The sequence below is a fragment of the Muntiacus reevesi genome, chromosome 17, assembly GCF_963930625.1.
Source record: "Muntiacus reevesi chromosome 17, mMunRee1.1, whole genome shotgun sequence".
Lineage (NCBI taxonomy): Eukaryota > Metazoa > Chordata > Mammalia > Artiodactyla > Cervidae > Muntiacus > Muntiacus reevesi.
Genome location: NC_089265.1, coordinates 29,335,339 through 29,359,586, shown reverse-complemented (window position 1 = coordinate 29,359,586; position 24,248 = coordinate 29,335,339). Strand labels below are relative to the sequence as shown.

At 37.5% G+C, this 24,248-nt stretch overlaps 1 protein-coding gene across 4 annotated transcripts in view; it reads right to left on the bottom strand.

The window, feature by feature from the left end:
- MPDZ (multiple PDZ domain crumbs cell polarity complex component) overlaps positions 1-24,248 on the bottom strand; it is a 171,593-nt gene that overhangs the window by 43,957 nt on the left and 103,388 nt on the right. For 3 of the 4 annotated variants that reach the window (XM_065908320.1, XM_065908319.1, XM_065908318.1), the window contains 5 exons: positions 20,221-20,419; positions 14,272-14,376; positions 9,988-10,080; positions 3,197-3,374; positions 319-429 (listed from right to left, as the gene is read on the bottom strand). In XM_065908320.1, coding sequence (XP_065764392.1) covers positions 319-429; positions 3,197-3,374; positions 9,988-10,080; positions 14,272-14,376; positions 20,221-20,419 — 686 coding nt within the window. The remainder of the gene's footprint in view (positions 1-318; positions 430-3,196; positions 3,375-9,987; positions 10,081-14,271; positions 14,377-20,220; positions 20,420-24,248) is intronic. The other variant, XM_065908321.1, reaches the window with a different exon arrangement.

Genomic DNA, 24,248 nt, shown 5'->3' with positions numbered 1-24,248 from the left:
GAATAACTCCACCACGTCCTTGTTAACAACTTACATATTTTACGACTATAGTGAAACTAATGATTATCCATCTAGATGCCTATGGGCCACCAGTGAATCCTACTTCTATGTGTTTTCAACAGACTTCAAGTGTCTGTTATACATGGTAGAAGGATTTTCAGGATAACTCAATGGGGAAAAAAAAAGCAAACCAAACTTTTTAAAAGTCGCCTGAGATTTCAAGGCTTGATCTCGGGTCCTAGAAACAACTTGGCCCTGGATACGTTAGATACCAAGTTGAACACTGTTGGATACGCCTACCTTGCCCTTTGCGCTTACCCTTGGTCTGTTTATAATGCTCTGTACCATAAAGACTACAGGGTTGCCTGCTTTCCGAATGGCTTCCACAGCTTGTTCATGGCTTGCATCTCTGAGGTCCATGCCATCCACCTGCAATGGAAGGCCTCAGCTTAACATTTTAAGAAGCTACAGAACAACAGAACAATTTGCCGATTTGGAGTTTTGAGAATCCTGGGTGAGGCTCCTAAAAAATCTTTTTCAGATTCAAAAATAATTGAAGACTACTTGTGAGGCTCCAGAATTTTTCATCTGTCCAGCAGACGTGCGGTCCCTTGTTTTGGACACAGATTTATGTCTCCAAAAAGCAACTGAAATAATAATCAATTAGAATGAAGGCTCTGCTTCTACTTCCCTTACACTGCCCAGTTCTTCCTTTAAATTGACAAATCACATCATCAGAGAAATAATACAAGGGAGCGGCCTAGTAGCGCTGTTTCCATCATAAAAGTCACCGTACAAACTTTCTTCCCAGTCATCACGGAGCAGTCTGGGAAGTGGGTGTGTGATGCTTTGCGTGTTTCTGTTAGGGAAGCTTGAAGTTAAAAACAAAATTCTGATGTACAGAAAAATCAGGTTATGGTAAGGTTCGTTTGGCAAAAGAATCTTTGCAGTAGACATGACATGAGTTGGAAGCCAAGAAATTGTGCTTACTTGTTAGCAAATCTTGTATAAATAGCTTGAGAATGAAAGTTATTTTGGAACTTTTTATTGACCACGGCTTGTCTGGGTGATGATCAGCTCAGCTTACACACTACATGAACAGGAAGGAAAACAGTCTGAAAGGCCAAATGCTAATCCTGCCAGAAAACTAAGGATACTGGTATACTTCTAGCATTTGCAGCTGCCAGAGAATGATACATACAATGAAAACAGCAAAATCGGAGTAGACACGATTCTGAAAAATAAAATTATTAGATCTCTGCGAAGAACCTTACCACCTTTAAAATAATTATACACTGTATCTTATTTTAAACTTCTCTCAGGTTGATACTTAGATGAAACAGCAACATCTCTTTCAGTGCATATTAAAAATGGCTTCTAACTTTTTGCAAAATAAAAGTATATATGTTTAGTATATATTTCATTAGTGGGAAAATGTAACAGAAAATTAAATATCTTTGCTCAAATCCAAAGAACTGTATACTTTTCAAGGAATATTTCACAGGTCTCCAGATTGTCAGAGATTCTTAGCAGAGTCATGTTCGAGAATTCCAAGGAGCACAGAGGCCTAAGGCTTTCTTATTTACTGAAAAAGGACCCTGCACATAACAGCATTCAAGAAACTGCCACTGAGCAGTATTTTAGCACACGGAAAAAAACTTCGTTTCAATTTCAAAGGGGTGTTTAACTTTACTGATACATTAAAACAACATTTTGGTGCAAAGTATGATTAATTCTTTCTCAAAATAATTATAAACATGTCTTAATTTTTCTACTTAGGTCAAAAGTATTCAGTAGTCAAGTATTCATAAAATAAATTGCCTTGGACAAACTTAAACTAGAAATTTCATGTAGTACTCTAATGAAGAAAGAATTCTTTAACATGGGGCTAAGGTATCATTTAAGAGCAAGGACACAGGAAGAGAGAGAAAAAAAAACCCATCATTCTTCCTTATAAAAGGTCAGAAGAAGAAAAAGAAAAAGCAGACAGAGCCCTTGCTTTCTCTCAAGTCTCAATCTTCTGTCAGTTCCCAGTATACATATACTTTAAACAACAGATCAACACCCACAATGTTCATGCTGTGGCTGATTTTACCACCTCCCTAAACACAATTAAGGCATCTTAGTGTGTAAGTTATATGGACTTAGAAAATGAGAGACAATCACTTGTACAAAGTAAAAATAATGGTTGCTATAGTAACAAAGTGATCGGTTGGTTTTTGTTTGGAAGTTGTCTCTCTTAATTGACTCTCTACCTCCTGACAACCCAGCAAATCTGGGTCACGATTTGCTGACCTTCCTCTACACATTTACTAAAACTATGCTTATGTTAATCAAATAATTCATCACACTATTCTGAAGTGACCTGATTACTTGTCAGGTCTGTCCCACTTGACAGGCAGGCTGGATGTTTTATTTACTGTGGGATGCCCAGAGCCTGTTATAGCACCTGGAATGCAACAGTCGCTCCAGGAATACTTGTTGAGTGAATGATGAGTGACTTGTGAGCAGAGTAGACATAAAATATTAAACTTAGCTTTGAATGAAGGGATTAGATACAATTTGACCAAATGCTTCTCTCTCACATGTAACAAAACGTGTACATACATGCACATACATACCAATGCACACGTGCATACTCATACACACAGCCCTCGGTGATGAGTGGGGAATGGGCAAAGCAATGATACGGAGGAAAAGCCAAACTTGGGTTGGTGGGGGTGGTGGGGAGACCTTTCTATAAAAGGTAATGAGGATATTAGCATAAAAAACTTTACCAAAAGGACTCATTTTAAAAAATCTTATCCAACTACATTTAGGTATTTCCTGAAATAAAGTCTCATTTGAGGGTTCAACTGTGATGTATACATTTTGTGTGTGTACACATACTTTAAACAATTTAATTATTCTCCAAGAAATATGCTTTGTTTTTTTAACTGAACTTAGTAATTTATCTCAGCACAAACATTTTTTAGAACAGTTGGTTATACCTCCAAATACCTATCAATATATATATAATTTGTCATCATATACTGAAGATAAAAATTATGGATGGAAACAAAAAAATAAGAAAGAAATTCTTTAACAACAAACATATTTTACTTGAGTGTTGAATCAGTGTAAAGATGATGATTCCCTTGGTAAAGAGGATGGCCCAGGTGAGTAATTTTAGCACAGAAAGCTAAGTGGAAGGTACCTCTACTATTCTATCTCCAGGTTTCAGGGTTCCATTTTTGCCAGCTGGACTATCTTCAAGAACATGTTTGATGAAAATGCCCCTCATCACTTCACCATTGCTTAGACGACTCCCCATCCCTCGTCCACCAACAATGCTGATGCCCAAGGATTTGCTTGGTTCTCGCCAAAGTTCAACCCTATAAAAAATAAAGAAAATTTTAAAGTCTCATAAGAAAGTACAAGGAGAAAGCCTCGTAAAGTTGGGCTTGGCAATGATTTCTTGGCTATAACACCAAAGGCACAGGCAGCAAATTAAAAATGGACAAATTGGGCGTCAGCAAAAGTAAAAGCTTTTTTTCATCGAAAAGTACTATCAAATGAGTAAAATAGCAACCCAAAGAAAGGGAAAATATTTGCAAACCACAAATCTGATAAGGGATGAACATCCAGAATATACATAGAACCCCTAAAACTCAATGATAACAACAAAAGAAAACAATCAAAATTGGGCAAAGAACTTGACTAGATATTTCTCTGGGGACGACAGACAAATGTCCTGTAAGCACATAAAAAGATGCTCAATATCACTAACCATTAGGTGAATCAACACTGCTATGAGCCCACGTGCTGCCACTACTGAAGCCCGTGAACTCAGAGCCCATGCTCTGCAACGAGAAGCCACTGCAAGGAGAAGCCCACACACCGCATCTGGCGAGCAGCCCCCACTTGCTCTAACTAGACAAAGCCCACGCGCAGCGATGAAGACCCAGGGCAACAACAAAAAACTACTAAGAAATACCCCCTCACGCTCAGTAAGGTGGCTAATGCCAAAAAAAAAAAAAAACAGAAAATAAGTTGGGCAGGGAGAAATTGTACAAATTATGGAGAAATTAGAAGCCTTGTGCACTGTTCATACCCATGTGAAATGTTACAGCTGCTATGGAAAAACAGTATAGAAATTCCTCAAAATAAAAATAGAATTAACATATGATCTGGCAATTCCACTCCTGGGTACATACCCAAAAGAATTCAAAGCAAGGTCTTGAAGACATACATGTATAGGATGTTCACAGAAATATTATTCAGAATTCACAATAAAATATTATTCCCAAGCCAAAAGGTAGAAGCAACCCAAGTGCCAATGAATAGATGAACAAATCAACAAAAGGCATATAAATACAAAGGAATAATATTCAGCCTTAAAAAGGAAGGAAATTCTGAAACATGCTAAGACATAGATCATCTTTGAGAACATTATGCTAAATGAAATAAAGGACAAATCCTATATGATTCCACTTATACAATGTACCTAGAATAGTCAAATTCACAGAGACTAATGCAGAACAGTGGTTGCTAGATGATGCAAGGAGGGGGAAATATATTTAGTGAGTACAGAGTTTCAGTTTCGCAAGATCAAAAAAGTTCCAGAGATGAAGGTGAATGGCAGTAATGATTACAAAGCAAAGTGAACACACTTTATGCCACGAACCTACAAGATTAAAAGTGTTTCAAATGGTTAAAAACAATAATAATACTAAAAACATTTTTAAAAATTCAAAGGAATAAAAGTTTTGTAAATATCATTTGCTCAATTTGTTAAGGTTTTACCAATAGTAAGACAAAATCACTATAAATTACTTTTCCAATTAAGTGTTTTATAGGGTCTGATAAATACTCATAATAATATAATTCTGAAACTGATTTGTTACAAGTTAATATTAGGCTCATACTCCAGGCTGTGGCACAAATGGATATAAAAGGACCATTTTCCAGGGGCCCTAATACTGCAGACATTAAAAAATTCAGCTACACTCCAACAGATGGTAGCTTCTAAGCTTAGCAACCCAGTTAAGAGAGAGACCGTTTCTGTATAGACTAAAGGAGAAGCTCACCTCTGCAGCAGCCTGCCTCGCCAACACGGACCTAGAAGCTAACAGTCGGGGCCTGAGGAGTGGTCGCTAACACAGTCCTCCGTGATCTGAGCCCATCACCATCTCCAAACACATCCTCCTCAGCTCTCCACTCTCCTCCTCCCACTCCGGCTACCACATCCTCTCGCTGTTGCTGAGGTTCAACTCCCGCCCTGGGGCCTTGGCGCTTGCCACTGCCTCTGCCCTAAATGTACTTCCTCCACCCACGTAATAAGCACACGAACTCATACCTAATACCTGTAGACAGCAGTCAGAACCATGGATGAACTGAAAGTACATGTCTCATGAAAAGGCCGGGATACAAGGATAAGGTGATTAGCAGCGAGGTGTCTGGCCAAGATGTAGGGGCTCAGCTGACTGGAAGCAAACAGGGATACCAAGTAGAAGGTTCGAAGACAGGTAATGAGACTCTGCATTCTACTCTAAGTTGCAGGAAGGGAGGCGATGCTGGACATCAGACGGGAGAAAAAAGCTTGGTCCTGCATACCCTCAACCTTGACGTGTGACGCGCTCCCAGAGGAAACGAACGGCTGGAGGTAAGACTCCCGGGTGCTGAGGGAGGTCCCGGTAAGAAAAGACTGGGGGAAAAAAGCACCACAGTCAAGTGAGAGGAGGGAAAACTGGTCACAGGAGGCAGGTGAGGAAACATTTCTTTTCTCTGGTCAGCACTTTTTTTTTTTAATTAGAAATCTAAGACCTAGAGGTCTGTGGTTGAGTTTAAAGGGATCTCACTATGATTCTTTATCTTAACAAACCTGTGAGAAAAGCTTAAACTAGTTAAAATTCTTTTCATCACTTTCTTTCATTCTAGGAATTCTGTGAAAGACAAGAACCAATTTCTTTTGATTTCTAAGGTAAAACAGCAAAGTAGTAAAGTCAGTAGAGTCAGCCACTGTCTTTAATACTTAAGAATCCAGAATACAGGTGGGACTCATTCCCTCTTCTTTTAAAAATGAAAAAAATAAAAGCATGAAAGAAAATGTCTCATAGATTCTTAGCAGTTGATATATGTTAGAGAATGGTTCTCATGATTCTCTGAACACTAAAAATGGCAGTCGCAGCAAAAACTCATTCAGGGCTTATGTATTCAGCCTTATTCTCCAAGTGAGTTCCATATACTTTGATTTTATTTTCAAGTCACTCCTGTGAGGTGGATGCTCTTGTCACTGTATTTTACAAACGGAAGAGGCACAGAGGTTAACCAGCCTTTGGATACCAGTACCCCGTGCCTCCTCAGGATGTAGCATAAACAGCAAAGTGGTATTAGATCCAGTCCTAAGAGGAAATGCTGTAATTCTTCAAAACATCAGAGCAGATAACCAAAAACAGAGCCGCCAAAATGATCCCAGCACTGAGGAACCAACCCAGGATTCATGAAGCAGAGCACGGTCAACATTCCATGTTAAGAAAATAGCAAGAAAAAAGAAAGAAAGTGAAGTCGCTCAGTCGTGTCTGACTCTTTGCGACCCCATGGACTGTAGCCTACCAGGTTCCTCCCTCCATGGGATTCTCCAGGCAAGAGTACTGGAGTGGGTTGCCAAAGAAAATAAGAAACCCATAAAAGAAAAATTGTACAGAACATGTGCAGAGCTGGTTTTACAGAAAATGTCAGCCTTTCTGGAGAACACAGATTTTCAAAAAGTGAAATTAATAAAATCAAGGTAAAATAGAGCTCTGAGGCCAGGTTGCCTGAACTCTGAACCAAGATTCTGTGGGCTCAATTCCTGCCCTTCTTCTACTTAACAACTGAGTGACCGTCTTTTACTCCCTTAGTCTCTCTTTTCCTTTCCTCAGCTGGAAAATGGATCAAACAAGAGCCCCAACATCAGAGAGCTGCCGTGAGGATTAAATTCATGAATGTATGTCATGGGCAAAACAGAGTTTTACAACTTAGTAAAGCAATCAATAAATCTGATTACTCTTATGATGATGATGATAACTATGATTACTGAAGTAATGTCAACAAGGTATAATACTCAATTCATACGACAAATAAGCAAACCTGTACACCAGCACATCAATCTATCATGCTTACACATTGTTTGCTAAGAGTAACTGGGCTCAATGTACCATATTCTACCCACTGGGTTGATAAAAGCATTTTTAAAGATGATCACATGATGTGGTAACAAGGATATGGGGGGGGAAGCTCTCATATGTTGGAAATAAAAGTAAAAATTGGTATAGCCACCTTAAAAAGCAATTTGACAACTTCTAGTAAATAACAGAAATAAATCTACAACTCAGCAATTTTCCTTTGGAATACATATCTAGACAAATTCTCCAAATGTGTAAGAAAATATACTTACTGCACAGGATTATTATAATAATTAACTGTAAACTATTCAAATATCAATCTGAAAATAAACTGAGCCATTTTCATATACTGAAAGGCACTGCCACAAGTAAATTGAATGAATTAGATATGTTTGTATCCACACGATAGTGTACAGAGACATTCATTTAAGAGTAAGCAAGCTGGAAAATGATATGCACAGTATGATATAATCCTGCACATGAAAATCACATGCAAAATAAAAGTGTAACACAGGTTATTTACAAATTTTTCTTGACTGCATGAAAGAATGTCCAGCAGGTTTCTAATGCTGTAAAGCATATTCATGACATTTGCTCCTTATTTACTAAAAGCTATAATTGTTTTGATAAGCTTCCTCATGAACTTCTATGAACTTCTCCCCTAAAAAAAATTGAGGGAGTCCATATGGTTAGTGAGGGCAGATTATTTTCTTTAAGATTTACAGAATCTGTAGACATACTCTCTCAGTAAACTAGCTACCACCATTAGAGACATCACTTAGCGTGATGTGAAGGTTAAAATTGAGAATAAAAGTATAAAAATCTTCTGGTCCAGAAGTTGTACCCAATTTCTCTTCATAAGAAAATTTCATAATCATCCCTGTGCTCAACATTTTTCACCTGCTCTGGTATGAATAATAACGAAGAAGACGCTGATGACTGCTGAGACCAACCACTGACTAAGTCTTCACTGTGTACCAAGTGTTGTACTAAGGACTTTAAGTGCATTATGATATTAAATTCTCTCCCAAATGTTATAGGTTCTACTTTTTGTATTTTTCAATTAAAAATGCAATTACTCTTTCAAAAATGTTTTATTTAAGTGAAGTATAGTGACACAGTACAGTGATTCAGAATTTTTACAGATTAACTCCATTAGATGTTATTATAAGATTATGGCCATAATTCCCTGGGCTATACAGTATGTCTGTGTTACTTATTATTTTACACATAATAGTTTATATTTCTTAATCTCTCACCCCTAATTTGTCCCTCCTGCCTTTTCCCTCCCCTTTGGTAACCACTAGTTCATTTTCTATATGTGTGAGTCTGTCTCTGTCTTGTATATACATTGGTTTATTTTTTAGAGTCCACATATGTGTCACAAAATACAGGATTTCTCTATCTGACTTATTTCACCCTGCAAAATAGCCTCTAGGTCTATCCATGCTGCTGCCAATGAAAGAATATCACTATTTTATGACTGAGTAATAATATTCCATTGTATGTCTGTGTGTATATACATATATTTCCATCTAGTATTTATAATTCCATCTAAAGTTATAATTCCATCTAACTTACTTCTGCCTCTATCTTCAAATAAACAAAAAAACCTAACATAACTGGAGTAGGAAATGGCAACCTACTCCAGTATTCTTGCCTGGAAAATTCCATGGACAGAGGAGCCTGGCAGGCTACAGTCCACGGGGATGCAGAGTTAGACACGACCAAGCGACTGAGCACACAACATCTTACAATATTTTTTCTGCTACAAATCTAGCACTTCTATTCTCAATGTGGGCAATAATGTAGAAAGACTTTGATTTTTTAAAGCAGTCTGAATAATTTTTAAAAAATTCAAATCAAAAAGTCATTTTATTTGGCTGGAGATGCTGTTTCTTATGAAAGCAACATAAAAGGTTTCCTATACTTTGAACATGATTCAACCTAGAAAATGTTTAAAGGTGATGCAGCCTAAAGTTCATTTATGAGCTAGGCAAATCATCAAACTGTATTACACATCAGAAGAGTAGATATTTTTCTATCTTGAGAATTTTATTTATTCATTATAGAATAAATAGTTAATAAATATGTAAAAGGCACCTCTCTGAGAGTCAACTTTAAATCTGTTCAGAGAAAGTGTCCATTGATTATATTTTACCCTTAATGCAAAATATCTTACATTTTTCTTTCATTATTTTATGTCTCTCTACACCTTGTCTAAATCAATACATAGTAGCTTCCTTAAAGGCAGGATTTATGTCTTACACTTCCCTGTTATTTACAAAACTATCTGCCTCTCATCTTGTCAATAATCAGAACTCAGTAAATTCCTACTAAACTGAATCTTCTACTCAGAACAGGAAAATACACCTTAGTGATATACAGAGGTATATATGAGTAGACTTAGGAAAGTCATCATTACTATTATAAATGAAATTCATTCTAGAAAGATCATGGATTAGAATAACCACAGCCTATGATAAGATGCTCACACACACATTTTGAATACATGTGTTTGAATATCTACTTTCTACAAATACTGGAAAAATTTCAAGTTAACATTTGGTGATTTGCCTAAGATAAACTCTACAGAAAATATTCCAACTACCTATGCATAATTTTCTCTAGTCAATTTTATTTAGTCCCTACTATGTTCCAAATCCTCAAGTACATATTAGTGTTAACAGACTATCTTCTCCACTGTTGCCAAAGAGAAATGGACGGTGAGTGATATTAAACAGCTTGCTCAAAGTCACAGTAGCAAGCTGTAATCTAGTACTTGAAACCACCCCTCTCTATCTTTAAACCTGAGTAGGCAGAAGACAGAAATAGTCCTTACCGCCTAGGCTGATTCCAGTTGCTGTAGGCTGCATTTTGAAGGTCACTTTCTTCCCCCTCTCCTTCTTCTCGCTCTGGGAGCTCCGGAATGTCTCTGGTAAAGAGTCAGACAGTGAGTATTCCACATCCTAGTAAAACCACACAGGCTGTCTTCTAGGTACTTTAGTATTGGTTTGGCTAAAAATACAGAACTGCTTCATATTTCCACCACACTTGGCTAGTAAGTATATAATATTTTACATTAAAGGGAAAATAAAACCTGATTACATAAAATAAAAGCCTCTTTCTGGAATCAATCTCCTCTACCTGAACTTCCCAGGAGGCACACTGGTAAAGACTCTGCCTGCTAAGACAGGAGATGTGGGTTCGATCCCTCAGTTGGAAAGATCCCCTGGAGAAGGCAATGGCAACCCACTCCAGTATTCTTGCCTGGGAAATCACTGGACAGAGGAGCCCGGCAGGCTACAGTCCACGGGGTCACAGAGAGTCAGACACAACTGAATGACTGAGTACAGAGCACTATAAATGAGTCAGGAGATACAGCAGAACACGAAGTGTCTTGTCTTGTCTTTTTCTTTCCTAATGAAACATGGACAGAGGAAGGAAGGGAATGAAAAGAATGGGGAAAGGCCAGAATTTTTAAGAACTACTTTCCTAAATTTTTCCCATGTGTGAGAAGGTAGACACCCATGTGTGTTATAAGCTTGAACAATCCCACTGGATCCCTGGCCTGACAGAGCTGAACATCAAGAACGCGAGGAGGGCAGCATCTCTACCTCCTCAGGATGGACCAGGGCTTTCCCTTCACCTTTTGAAGATAGATGAAAGACGCCTATGGTCCGATTCTGCCCATCCAAAGGAGCCAGCCACAGTGTTCTTACGGGAAGCAGTTTACAGGCACTTGAGTCCAAGGTCAGTTGTCAATTTCTAGAGGAATTCAGATTTTGCCAAATGCCAAGCATGTTAACAAAATGTGTCCAATCTCTTAACTGACTATAAATATAACTGCAAAATAATAATCTTGTCCAAAAATATTTGGTTTTTCCCAAAGGTACACTTTGCATCAATACATGGTACTGTCAGGACAGTAAAGAATGCTTAAAATCAATTATGGCATGGTCTTACGCTGTTAAGAAAAATTGGATTTCTAAAGAAATATATTCTTCTTAAAATAGAGGAAGCTTTAAAAACTCTAATTAAATAAATACTTGCAGCTGATACTTACAGAAATTGAAAAAAAATCTGAAGATAGCATATGTTGAAGTTATATCCATTCTCCCCCAAGAGGAATACTGAACTCTGTCAAATTATATCATCTTCAGACCTTGAGATCAGAAGTCATCTAATCTAATAATCCATCTGTGCTTGAATGTGTTTCCCAACATTTCTGCCAAACAACTGTCTGGGCTCTCCCAGAACCTCTCACTCTCTCTTTGACCTGAAAGTTAAATCTGTGCTTTTCATCTGTCAAAGGGAAATCCACCTGCCTCTGGTTCCTACCTATCGGTCGTGTGACGCAATTCTCCTTCTGTAATTGAGGAAGGAGACTCTGGATGAGGCTGGGCTTGCAGAGAATCAGCCTGACTGTGGGACAGGACTGTCAGGAATGGAGCCAAAGAAAGATTTTCAAAATGATGTTAAGAAGTTGACTGAGAATGAAATAGTCTGAGTGAACCTCAATCTGCAAGGTGCAAGACAGTGGGGGGAAGCAGAGCCCAATCCTCTGGAAATACCACTGGGGAGAATATGACAGAAAAAGTGGGTACAGAATAGAGAGAGGAATGGGAAGTAAGAAAGAGTCCTTCTCTAAAATATCCAGTTATTACCCTAAAGCCCAGGCAGGGGGAGCTGCTCAGATGCAGGTCACACAGATCGCATCATAAGCTCCTGGCTTGTGAGCTGTAAGATGACAAATACCTGGAGTCTTCTCATACAAAAAGTCCCATTCTCTTCAGATGACTGTCCAATCTTGAGCCATTTCACTAACCCAGATACGTTCCTATAAATGTGCTGATTATTCTTTATCCATCCTCAGGCGGGGTTTACAGGACTCAAGCTGTGTGCGCCTCAACAGAATGAACCTGTTCTGTGTCCCTACACTCACTCAGCCAAGAATCAATTAGACTTCTCGGCACTCATGTTTGATTGTTGAATATCAAGTAAGTTTCTGTCAACTATAACAAGTAACACTCTTTATATGTGCATTAAGATGCCAGAAACTGGCACAAAGTCACACAGTAAAGGAACAGAGATGAGACTTGACTAGGCCAGTTTACTCTAAAACCTGAGCTCTTAAACTCCATGCTACACTGCCCCACATATACAGGGTTAGCACAATTCTTTTTTTGGATCCAACGATTAACAACGTGGAGCCCGACCATGTGCATTTAACCTTGATTCTTCCACCCATTAGTTATGAAACTTGAGTAAGTAACTTAATCTCTCTGGTGCTGATTCCTCCTGCATGCTTAAAGAGAAATCTGTTACTCAGTTGTTATTATACCTGAAAAAAATACAGGCCCACAGCTGAAAATGTATTGTGCATTCCTTTTGGGATAGCAATTTGACATTATTTCTCTCCCTGTTCTGAACTCAGCAGCAGCATCAAAATCTAGTTTCTGCCTTTCCTAAGGGAGGAAAATAGGATGCAGACAGATTTTGTTTTGAGCATCCTTATATTAACAGAAAATACACTTTTTTGCAGGGAAACAGTTATTCACAGCATTGACAGCTCAGGCCCTTTTCCTTTATGTGCTAGGAGAGAACCAACATGCTGAAAGTGGCTTTTTTGTTTTAATATTAACATTTTGAGTGCTTTTAAGGCCTCAGAATTTCATAAGAATATCATGTTATCTTGTCATATTCTCTAATTAAGCCATGTGAAATGATATTTCAGAGGGACACTGGAATTACTGCATCTATCTTTTTAAGAGGAAGTACCAGGTAGCTGTAATCAATTCATGTCATTAGCCCTAAGATGGAAATTCTAGAGAGAAGTATGGCTGAGCTTTGCAAAGGGTGGAATGAATACTCTTTTTCCCATAAAATTCAAGGGGCCCTTTGGGCCATGACATTCCTTCCCTTTATTAAACACATAACAAACCTTTCCTTCTTTAACACTGTCTGCATAGCTGTAGCCACATACAATTTGCAGAGGGAAGAGTGATGTGATGTTATAATGCCTGCAGAGTCACTGGACACCAGAGTGTTATGGGTTGTTAGAACTTTTGTGAACAGACCTCAGAATGTTTGCAAAGCTATTTCTTCTTTATAGCATGCTTAAGGAGAAATCTGCTACTCAGCTGCTAATGTAACTGGGAAGAAACAGGCCCACAGCTGAAAATGTATAGTGTATTCTTTCCAGAAAGGCAATTTGACATTATTTCTCTCCTTGTGCTAAACTCAGCAGCAACATCAAAATCTAGTTTTTCTCTTTCCTAAGGGAGGAAAAAACTGTATTTCCTGTATTATTCAAAGGTCCTCAATACACTGTGTATAAATAGGCTTTAAAAAGCCAAACATTCCATTACCTAACCTGTACATACACAGAGACGTTCAGCTCAACATACTCCAAAAGAGTAGAAATATAACCATTAAAATGTTTGTAAAGTAATTAGCCTCCAACTAAAAAAAAAAAAGAAGAATGGTCAAAAAAATGTTTGTGAATCTGTATGTACGTTAATGAGTAAATAAATAATTTGAAAACATTTATGACAGAGAAAAGTGATACAATACCGTACAAATTATAGGTTCCAGGGAGTGAGTGAAACCATAGTCGTATCTGAGATAAATTCCCCAAAACTCAGTAAGCTGACGGTGGTGTATGGACTGATACAACTGAAGACAGTTTTAATTTCTTGCTTTGATTTTTCATATTTTCCCCAAATTTCCCACAATATGTGATCACTCCTTATACTATGGGTTGCTGCTGTTTGGTTGCTAAGTCATGTCCAGCTCTTGTGTGACCCCATGGACTGTTGCCTGCCAGGTTCCTCTGCCCACGGGCCTTCCCAGGCAAGAACACTGGAGCAGGTTGCCACTTCCTTCTCCAGGGGATCTTCCCAACCCAGGGATCGAACTTGCATCTCCTGCTTGGTAGGTGGATTCTTTACCACAGAGCCACTGGGGAAGTCCAGTAGTATGGGAAAGGGGGGTGATTTTTTTTTTTTAAATCTTGAAAGAGGGAAAAAGAATTCAGTCTTTTTCATCGCTAGGCCTCCATGACACTGGATTCAAAACTCTTCCTTATAACTTGCTGTATGGATCATTCACATAGCAGACTTACCTGCCAGTGTAGGAAGCAAAAATATCCAGTGCCATTATTCCTCCAGATTGCTGCCCCAAGCTTATTTTGAACTCTTCCAAATATTCTGCAGGTACATAAGTAATTCTGGAACAAGACACAGTCCATGAAAGCAAAGCTCTGCCTATTGGGAGAATCTTCCAAAATATGAAATAAACTTATTTTGTCCCCTCATCTCTACTTTTTCACACAACTCATTTAAATCGGCTTACTCAGTAGAGACTCTAAACTTCAAAACAATCAAGTATTCTATAGGCAATAATAACAACAGAAATTAAAAATTTAAAGGTTGCTGATAATTATCTGTTTACCAATAATCATATGGGGGAGGAAAACAGCATAATATATATTTCCAAATAAGAAGACTAACTGCAATTTTTTTTTACATTAAAGAGATCTAGAAATCCTTAGATAAGTAATTTTCAGTAATAACATTTATTTTCTCCAAAGATTTTTGGGTGCCTTAGCAGAAACAAACAGGGTAAACTCTACTAAAACACTGGGCATTCAAAATTACATTCTCCCATAAAACACAAGTAATTATGGACATTAACAAGTACTATCAGTAATCATATCCTAGCTTTATTAAAGTATTAACTATTAAGTCTGAGTTAAACCATTATCAGTGCAGAGAAAGATCCTCTTACTAATATGTAGCAATGTCTATGTTCATTTTGGTTTCAGAGAAAAAGCCTGACACTTGAATGGTCACATACTAATTCAGCAAGTGCTGGCTGGCTGAACGCCTATAATGTGGAAGGCACTGAGCAAGTTGCTCACTGTAGTTATAATGCTTAGAAATGACTGAAAATTCAAGTTTACTGCTGTCCTAAGAGGCTACATAATTGATACACCTGTTGAAGCAGTCTGTTACGGATCTTCAAACTCATACATGGTATGGCGAGTGAGAGAAAGGACTTCAAGTCATTTCAGGATATTTGTGCAAAGAAACAAAAGCATGTATCAAAAATGCGCAACACAAAAATCATGAAGACTATTATGCTGGCTAAACATAGCTTACACATGAAGATAATAAGTATCAAGATCTTAGTACTGGAGGGCAAAGATAAAGGCTTACCTTTCATATTATAAAAATATAATATAATAATAGAAGTATACTAATGGCATAATTTATTGAGTGAGGAGGATATATAATAAATACTGGTGATTCCATAAAAGGCATTCACTCTGTGAGGTTGCTTAGGTTTGAAGTCAGAGGACAGAGTTCTGTTGCTTCTCTGGAGTGTTCTGGTACGGTAAATCACCCACTAACAGATCTCCATATCCCCAATCACAAAACGATGTCACTTTTGATGAGGCTATTGTAAGTCAAGACGCGCAACACACACGTAAAACCATGTTCTAACAGAGCCATCAGTCAGCTTGGCCCCAACATCCAATCATTCTGGCAGAAGCCAGCACCCTTATGACACTTCGTGACACTTTCACAACATAATTCAGTGATTTAGGACTAGTGTGGGTGAGAGAGCTGTATTCTAATTCTGGCCCTACTTTACTTATTCATCTACAAAAATACTGCTTCCACAGTGTAACAAAAATATATTGAATAGCAAATCTGCATTTATCCCTTCAAAAATAATGAGTCAAAAATGCAGAACACATTGTACTTGGAAAGAAGACTGTCTTTTATACAAAGAAAAATAAATATAAAACATAAATTTGAAAAGTCTATTCAAGAAAATTGTTTCTGAATTATATCTGGAAATTATTTCTGAAGGTTCAGTAAAGGTAAAACTCATATAAATAAAACCTTAAGAGAAAAAAAGCTAGGTGAGGTAAAAAGACTAGAACACAAGAAAAATAAGAATACTCAGTTCAAAGTATTTAATTTTTTAATTAAATACTAGTTTGGTTTGAGAAGGAAAAGATGCGTCTATCCGAGACACTGTTGAAAATGAATTCTTCTCTGTATTTGTTCAAAGGTGTTAAGGTTTACTAAGGAAGACTTTTAGAAATATTTTTCTGATATTTTAGGGGGCGGTAAGAAAGAAAGCAGTGTTCACATATTTAGCCCAGTACAGACAGTAGGGGCACTGGAACAAGCATCCCACAGTGCATTAACCCATGCACAGAAATTATAATACACACCTGGTCACACGGTCATACAAAACCTCCAGACACCAACCAAGAACACCAAAACACACACTGAACTGCATAAACACATTAAAACGGCTTCTCTGAGAGTAGTGTTAAAAATTCTCAAAGGCAAAAACTAACCTTAGGTTATACATGGAGTACAAGAAAACAGAACAGCATTAGTGATGCTGAAATGTGACAGTTATTAATCCAGAGGTGATCACCCCCTAACAAAAGAGCTAGAAAGCTTCAGTAGTAGGAAAACATGATTTTCAAATGAGTTCACAAACACCAGTGCAATGTGAAAATGTAACCATCTCATAGCTCTGTTGGAAATATGCTCTTATATAAAGAAGAAAAAAAAAAAAGGAAAATGTATATACACTGAATCTCTCTCTGGATCTAGCCCCACATAGGGATGTTACAAAAGCACGAAGTGGTTTTCACAGACAAGTTGTAACACACAGCCATAATGAGCTTTTGAATCACCAATACTCACACATAAAAGGGGGCTCAATCGTCAGCAGGTGCCGCGGAGAATCTAGAATGTGAAGCATACGCCGCGGCATCTTTTTACAATGGTGTTAACAAATGTCAGTGTCTTGTGCTGAATGTGCGATGCATACATATGTAGTTAAAAGTGGGTGCTCCTGGTTGTTTCTTCCCCTTTCCACAGCCCTCCTATCTACACCTCCCCCAGAAAAGCATCTGCTCTTTACTGGTGTCTATAGCAGTAATTATTAACAAGCACAGAAAAATGTAACTGCAATCAATCTTTTATTCCTTGATCAGGAATTCATCCCACACTTTAGGTTAAGGCAGGTGAATTCAGATTCAGCTTGGTAATTATCTGGCAGATGTTACAAGCAGCTGCCGAGAAGCACAGAACCCTGGCTATTATTACAGAAATATAAGCGCCCCTGGCAAGGTAGAGTGTGAAGTGAGACAGAATGCATTCTGGTGAGGTTTCACATCTGGTTTTCCATAGAAAATAATGAAACCTGGAACTTCAACTGGCTGTTTCTGAACTCTTGAAACACAAATTATCTACCCAGGCATGCACGAAGGCACACACATTCAGTTCCTAGCCATCGCTATTAAACGGCAAAAAAGAAAGCCAGTTCATTGTCTCAATAAGCAATGCTTTACTAAAACCAATCGGTTAAGCAATTGAAACAATTAAAGTACTTTTTTATTAAGTACCTACAATACATTTCTCCACCACTAACCCAGATTAAGCCAGCTTCCTCATGAGAAAACAAAAAGAGGCATGGATGGAGCCTAGATCAAGGCAATGACTATAACACTTGACTGGCACTTAAAGTCATGGTTTCATTCACAGTAATGAAAGGATTAGAGTTTCGGTTTGGGAGAAATCACCCATATAGTTTTCAAAGTAATTTTAAACCTTTTGTTGTGAAAGCAAGTAAAAGGGAGAAGAAAGGGCCAAAACCACTTCATGTAAAATGTATGGAACATGCTGCTCAGCCCTGGTCAATCTAAATGACTATTTGTTTTATCATCTGATACATTTACTTGAAAAAGGATTCTATTATTCTCATTTCTTTTTATCATTTACCCAATGAGTCAAAACTATAGCCATGTAAATCACAGCTTTAATAGTATACCTGAGTAGAAATCAAGGTGATTTGTGGGTGTGCTTGTGAGCGTGTGTCTGTATGCACCCATGTGAACTTGTAAGAAAGAATGACTGATAGACTGATTTCCAGAGGAGAGAAGGTTGTAGGATTTTTCTTATTTTTCTTTCAAATGTAAGATACTACATTACATTTTACTTCCTGGGATTTTAAAGCAATTATTTCTAAATCTCTAGATATTTATGGATTTCTAGATACCCTTTACAGTCATAATAAACCTGCTGAGGGCATAAATGGGTAAATTCTGGTGCTACACCAGAGGATGGAAAAAAAAACAACAAAACAAATCAAAACAAAACAGTACAGGAGAAAAAGATTGTAGCCTGAAAACATACTGGATAGCTTTTCAGCTCTTCTAGAGGTGACTAGGTACAAGATTTAAGCTAAATCATTGTCACAGTGGTCTTATTTTCTGGCCAGTTTTTAAGTTCTGTGGTACATTTACAACTGAGAGGTAAAGTTAAAACCAAGTACCAATTCTAGCACTCAAGAGTGCCAAAAAGTGGACAGAAGACTTGCATAAGGGTTCATGACATAAGACATGCATTATCACACAATAAATCAAACGCTCAGTCATGAGGTCATCTGTTTAGATTACCTCTAAAATAAAGAGACTGCATGTAGATCCTTATCATTCATCTTTGAAGGAAAAGGAATGGACACTAGCCTGCAAGTGGTGAGGAAAGCACTTAACATTTCTCTTTCATTTACTGTAGGGGCACTGAAATTTTTAATGATCTTCACCTTTATTTGCATGATTAATAAAATAACCACGGGAGTGTCACATGACCTGATGATCTGTTTATTATAAAATAAAAGCCAAAAAGGTATTAAAAATATGAAAGCCCATCAGTGAAATTCCACCCTAAAAATAAAAATCTCCTTTTTATAAGACAACAGAACCCACTCTAAACTAAACAGAAAGTATTTTTCTGCTTTTTTATCAATGGAAAAATGAAAAACAGATTTTAGGTACAATCTTTCTTACCTAAGCTCTACCAATATGTATTTTATAAAATAATAGTACAGAATGCAGTAAGACCATATAATACAAAAAAGTCTCCCATACTAGTATGCATCACATCAATTTAAAGTAAACAATCTTTTTTTGAATTCTTATTTTACTACTTTATCCCTTACACATTAAATGCAAATATTCAATTATTAATGACAGAGGAAAAAAAAAGGCAAGCTATTACATTCTTGAGGTGTGACAATAAGGTTATGTAGTGATTTTTATGCAGGCTCAAGAAATGTTTAGTGATTTAAAAAACAAACCACATATATGACATGCTTTTAGTACACGATGGGATGATGAGACATTTAAATTCTTTTTCCAAAACTAGCCTGCATGAGCTACCATCAGACCATAACAGCATTTCTGTGAATTCTCTTATATGGGTTGAAAAGCAGTTCAACAAAGGGTAAATTATGGGTCAGACTGCTTCTATACAATCTTTTCCATGGCTTACTTGGGAGTATTCATACAGATCATTAGGTACTGCAATTTACTATATTGAGGCCAATCCAAACTTCTATGTAAGTTCCTAAGTGTGGACCATTCTGCTCAATAAAAGAGATCTCATATCTTGTATAAAGATTTTTATAGAAATCACTGGAAAATTAAAAATAATAATGGAAGGCAAAGTTGTTTTGAGATATTGTTGTTGCTAGGTACCTGTAGGGGATTGGCTCCAGGTGCTTTGGATACCAAAGGCCACGGATGCTCAAATCCCTTGTATATGAAATGCCAGAGTACAGCTGACCCTCTGTATCCACAAGTCTTCCATCTACGGATTAAATCAATCTTAGGTGGAAATTTGGATCCAAGGTTGGCTACACCTTAGGATACAAAACCCACAGAGAGCCAACTGCATATTTACTGAAACAAGCCTATGCATATTTGGACCTGAGAAATTCAAACCTGTGTTGTTCAAGGGTCAACTGTATTTCAGTACTGTTAGTATTGTTACTGATTGCCGATACACTTTTCTAAAGTCTACAATCAATGCAATCAATAACTTTTCAGGAATAGTCAAATTCTTTAGTGATTAGTATTGAATATATGATCATTTTTGTATATCAAAAAGAAGTATGCACTGAGAAAAAAAATTCTGATTAACAGATTGAAATTCCTTTATTTCCCAAGCCAAACTATGGCCCAAATGATACTTACTTTATGTCAGGCCCAATGAGAGAATGTCTTCTCAACAAGGCTCGTGCCTGGGCATTGGTTAAACTGATAGTAGATTCTTCATTAATGCACAAGATGCAGTCCCCAACAGCAATCCGACCATCTCGACTAATGGCACCTCCGTGAATAATGCTTCGAACAATCACCCCCAAGCCATCTTTATTAGCACTTACTGTCATTCCTATGGAAAAAGAGAAACACATGCTAAATACATGACTTTCACAGTCTCCCACAGCAATAAAAACAAAAATAAACAAATGAGACCTAATCAAACTTACAAGCTTTCTGCATACCAAAGGAAACCATAAACAAAAAGTCAACCTATGGACTGGAAGAAAATATTTGCAAATGATGAGACCAACAAGAGCTTAATTTCCAAAATATACAAACAGTTCATACAACTATAACAACCAAAAAACCAACAACTCCATCAAAAAAAGAGCATAAGACCTAAACAGACATTTCTCCAAAGAAGACATACAGATGGACAACAGGCATGTGAAAAGATCTCAACATTGCTAATTATTTAGAAATGCAAATGAAATGGATACAATGAGGTACCACTTCATACTGGTCAGAACTGCCATCACTAAAAAGTCTACAAATAACAAATGCTGAAAGGGATGTGGAGAAAACGGAATCCTCCACACTGATGATAGAAATGCAAACTGGTACAGCCCTTATGGAAAACACTATGGAGATTCCTCAAAAAACAAAAAACAGAACTGTCATATGATCCAGCAATCCAATCTTGGGTATATATCTGGAAAAAACTAATTCAAAAAGATTTACGCACACCATTTATAATACACAGCACACCACTTACAATAACTAAGACACAGAAATAACTCAAATGTCCAAAGATAGATGAATGGATGAAGATGTGGTGTGTGTGTTTGTGTATGTATGTGTGTATATACATGTATACACACATATATGTATATACATATGCATATATACATATATGTGTGTACATGTACATGTATGTGCATGTATATACACGCATACATACACAAACACATACACACAATGGAATAGTACTCAGCCATAAAAAGAAATTAAATAATGCCATTTGCAGCAGCAAGGATAAAGCGAGAGATCATCATACTAAGTTAAGTCTGAAAGACAAAAACAAATACCATTTGATCCCACTTATATGTGGAATCTAAAATGTGACAAAAATTAACTTATTTACAAAAGAAACAGACTCACAGTAAGTACAGACTTGGGGTTGTCAAGGGGCGGGGGGTGTGGTACGTAGATGAATTGGGAGTTCGGAATTAGTAAATGTAAACTATTACGTACACTTATAACTGAACCACTTTGCTGCAAACTAAAACCTAACACAAAATTGTAAATCGACTACACCTTAATAAAATATTTTTTTAAAAAGCATGACTTTCAAATTCATTTAATTTGAATTTAATAATCTCTACAGATTATATATAAAAGAACAAGAGTAACTTTTTAAGCTTTGGACCATAAAAAAGGCTGAGCAATGAAGAACTGATGCCTTTAAAGTGTGGTGTTGGAGAAGATTCTTGAGAGTCCCTTGGACTGCAAGGAGATCAAGCCAGTCAATCTAAAGGAGATCAATACTGAATATTCACTGGAGGGACTGATGCTGGAGCAGAAGCTCCAATACTTTGGCCACCTGATGGGAAGAGCCAACTTATTAGAAAAGACCCTGATGCTGGAAAAGATTGAAGGCAGGAGGAGAAGGGGAAGACAGAGGATGAGATGGTTGGATGGAATCACCGACTCAACAGACATGAGCTTGAGCTAGATCTGGGAGGTGGTGAAGGACAGGGAAGCCGGGCATGCTGCAGTCCATGGGGTCGCAAAGAGCTGGACAAGACTGAGCAACTGAATAACGACAACAAAACTTTTTAAGCAGTAAAAACAATCAAAAGGAAAGGAAAACATGAGTTTCAAATATTTTTAAAGTCAATTTAGAAATGTTTCTGAGATTTTATCTAGACACTCCATGTTAAATATGTTAGAGATGAAACAGGGTCTACACTGCGGAGTGAATGCAACTTAGCCTATGTGATGTGTCTCCACTTACACAGAAAGTTGAGGGAAAATATTTTGATAGTACCAAATCATTTTTATAATAATAGTTCATCTCTTACATATATGAAAGAATACAGAGCAGGCCTACAAGTAAAAAATCAGTTCTCTAAGAAACTCTACCATTACCTTATTTCTAGATCATTTACTCATTTGGCATATTTACTGTCTGTTTTCTACGTGCTAAATACCATACTGGTGAACTTGATACAAAGAAGCATACAAAGAGGACACAGACGGTGAAACACACCATGTACTTGGATTGGAAGAATCAATATTGTTAAAATGACTATCCCTGGGTTGAAAAGATCCCTGGGGGAAGGGCATGGCAACCCACTCTAGGATTCATGGCTGGAGAATCCCATGGATAGAGGAGCCTGGTGGGCTACGGTCCTTAGGGTCTCACAGAGTCAGACACGACTGAAGTGACTTAGCACATGCACATGCTATCTAAAGCAATCTACACATTCAATGCAATCTCTACCAAAGTCGGTTTGGTTCAGTCACTCAGTTGTGTCCAACTCTTTGCAACCCATGGACTGCAGCATGCCAGATTTCCCTGTCCTTCAACAACTCCCATGAGTTCCTCAAACTCATGTCCATCAAGCTGGTGATGCCATCCAATCATCTCATCCTCTGTCGTCCCCTTCTCTCCCTGCCTTCAGTCTCTCCCAGCATCAGGGTTTTTTCTAATGAGTCAGTTCTTTGCATCAGTTGGCCAAAGTACTGGCGCTTCAGCTTCAAATCAGTCCTTCCAATGAATATTCAGGACTGATTTCCTTTAGGATTGACTGGTTTGATCTCCTTGTTGTCCAAGCGACTCTCAAGAGTCTTTTCCAACTCCACAGTCCTAAGCATCAATTCTTCGGCGCTCAGCTTTCTTAATGGTTCAACTCTCACACCCATACATGACTACTGGAAAAACCACAGCATTGACTAGACAGACCTTTGTCAGCTAAGTAACATCTCTGCTTTTTAATATGCTGCCTAGGTTTGTCATAGCTTTTCTTCCAAGGAGTTAGCATCTTTTAATTTCATGGCTGCTGTCACCATCTGCAGTGATTTTGGAGCCCAAGAAAATAAAGTCTGTCACTGTTTCCATTGTTTCTCCATCTATTTGCCATGAAGTAATGGACCAGATGCCATGATCTTAATTTTTGGATGTTGAGTTGGCATGCCACTGGTAACTTGATAGGGATTACATAGTCAAGCCAATCCCTATCAAATTACCCATGGCAATTTTCACAGAACTAGAACAAAAAATTTTACAATTTGTATGGAAACACAAAAGACCCCAAACAGCCAAAACGATCTTAGAGAAATGGGACTGAAGGAATCAACCTTGCTGACTTCAGACTATACTAAAAAGCTACAGTCATCAAGTAAGTATGGTACTGGCACAAAAACATAAATACAAACCAAAGATGGAACAAGATAGAAAGCCAAGAGATAAACTCACGCACCTATGGGAGGCAAAAATATACAGGGGAGAAAAGGCAGCCTCTTCAATAAGTGGTGCTGGGAAAACTGGGCAGCTACATGTAAAAGAAGAAAATTAGAATACTCCCTAACACCATACACAAAAATAAACTCAAAATGGACTAAGACTTAAATGTAAGGCTAGACACTATAAAACTCTTTGACCCACCTCTTAAGACAATGAAAATAAAAACAAACAAAAAAATAGGATTTAATTAAACTTAAAAGTTTTTTCACAGCAAAGAAAACTTAACAAGATGAAAAGACAGTTCTTAGCATGGGAGAAAATAATTGCAAATGAGAAAACTGACAAGGATTAATCTCCAAAATATATAAGTAGCTCATGCAGCTGAATATCAGAAAAACAAACAACCTAATCAAACAATGGGCAGAGACCCAAGCAAACATTTCTCCAAGGAAGGCATATAGATGGCCAATAAACACAGGAAAAGATGCTC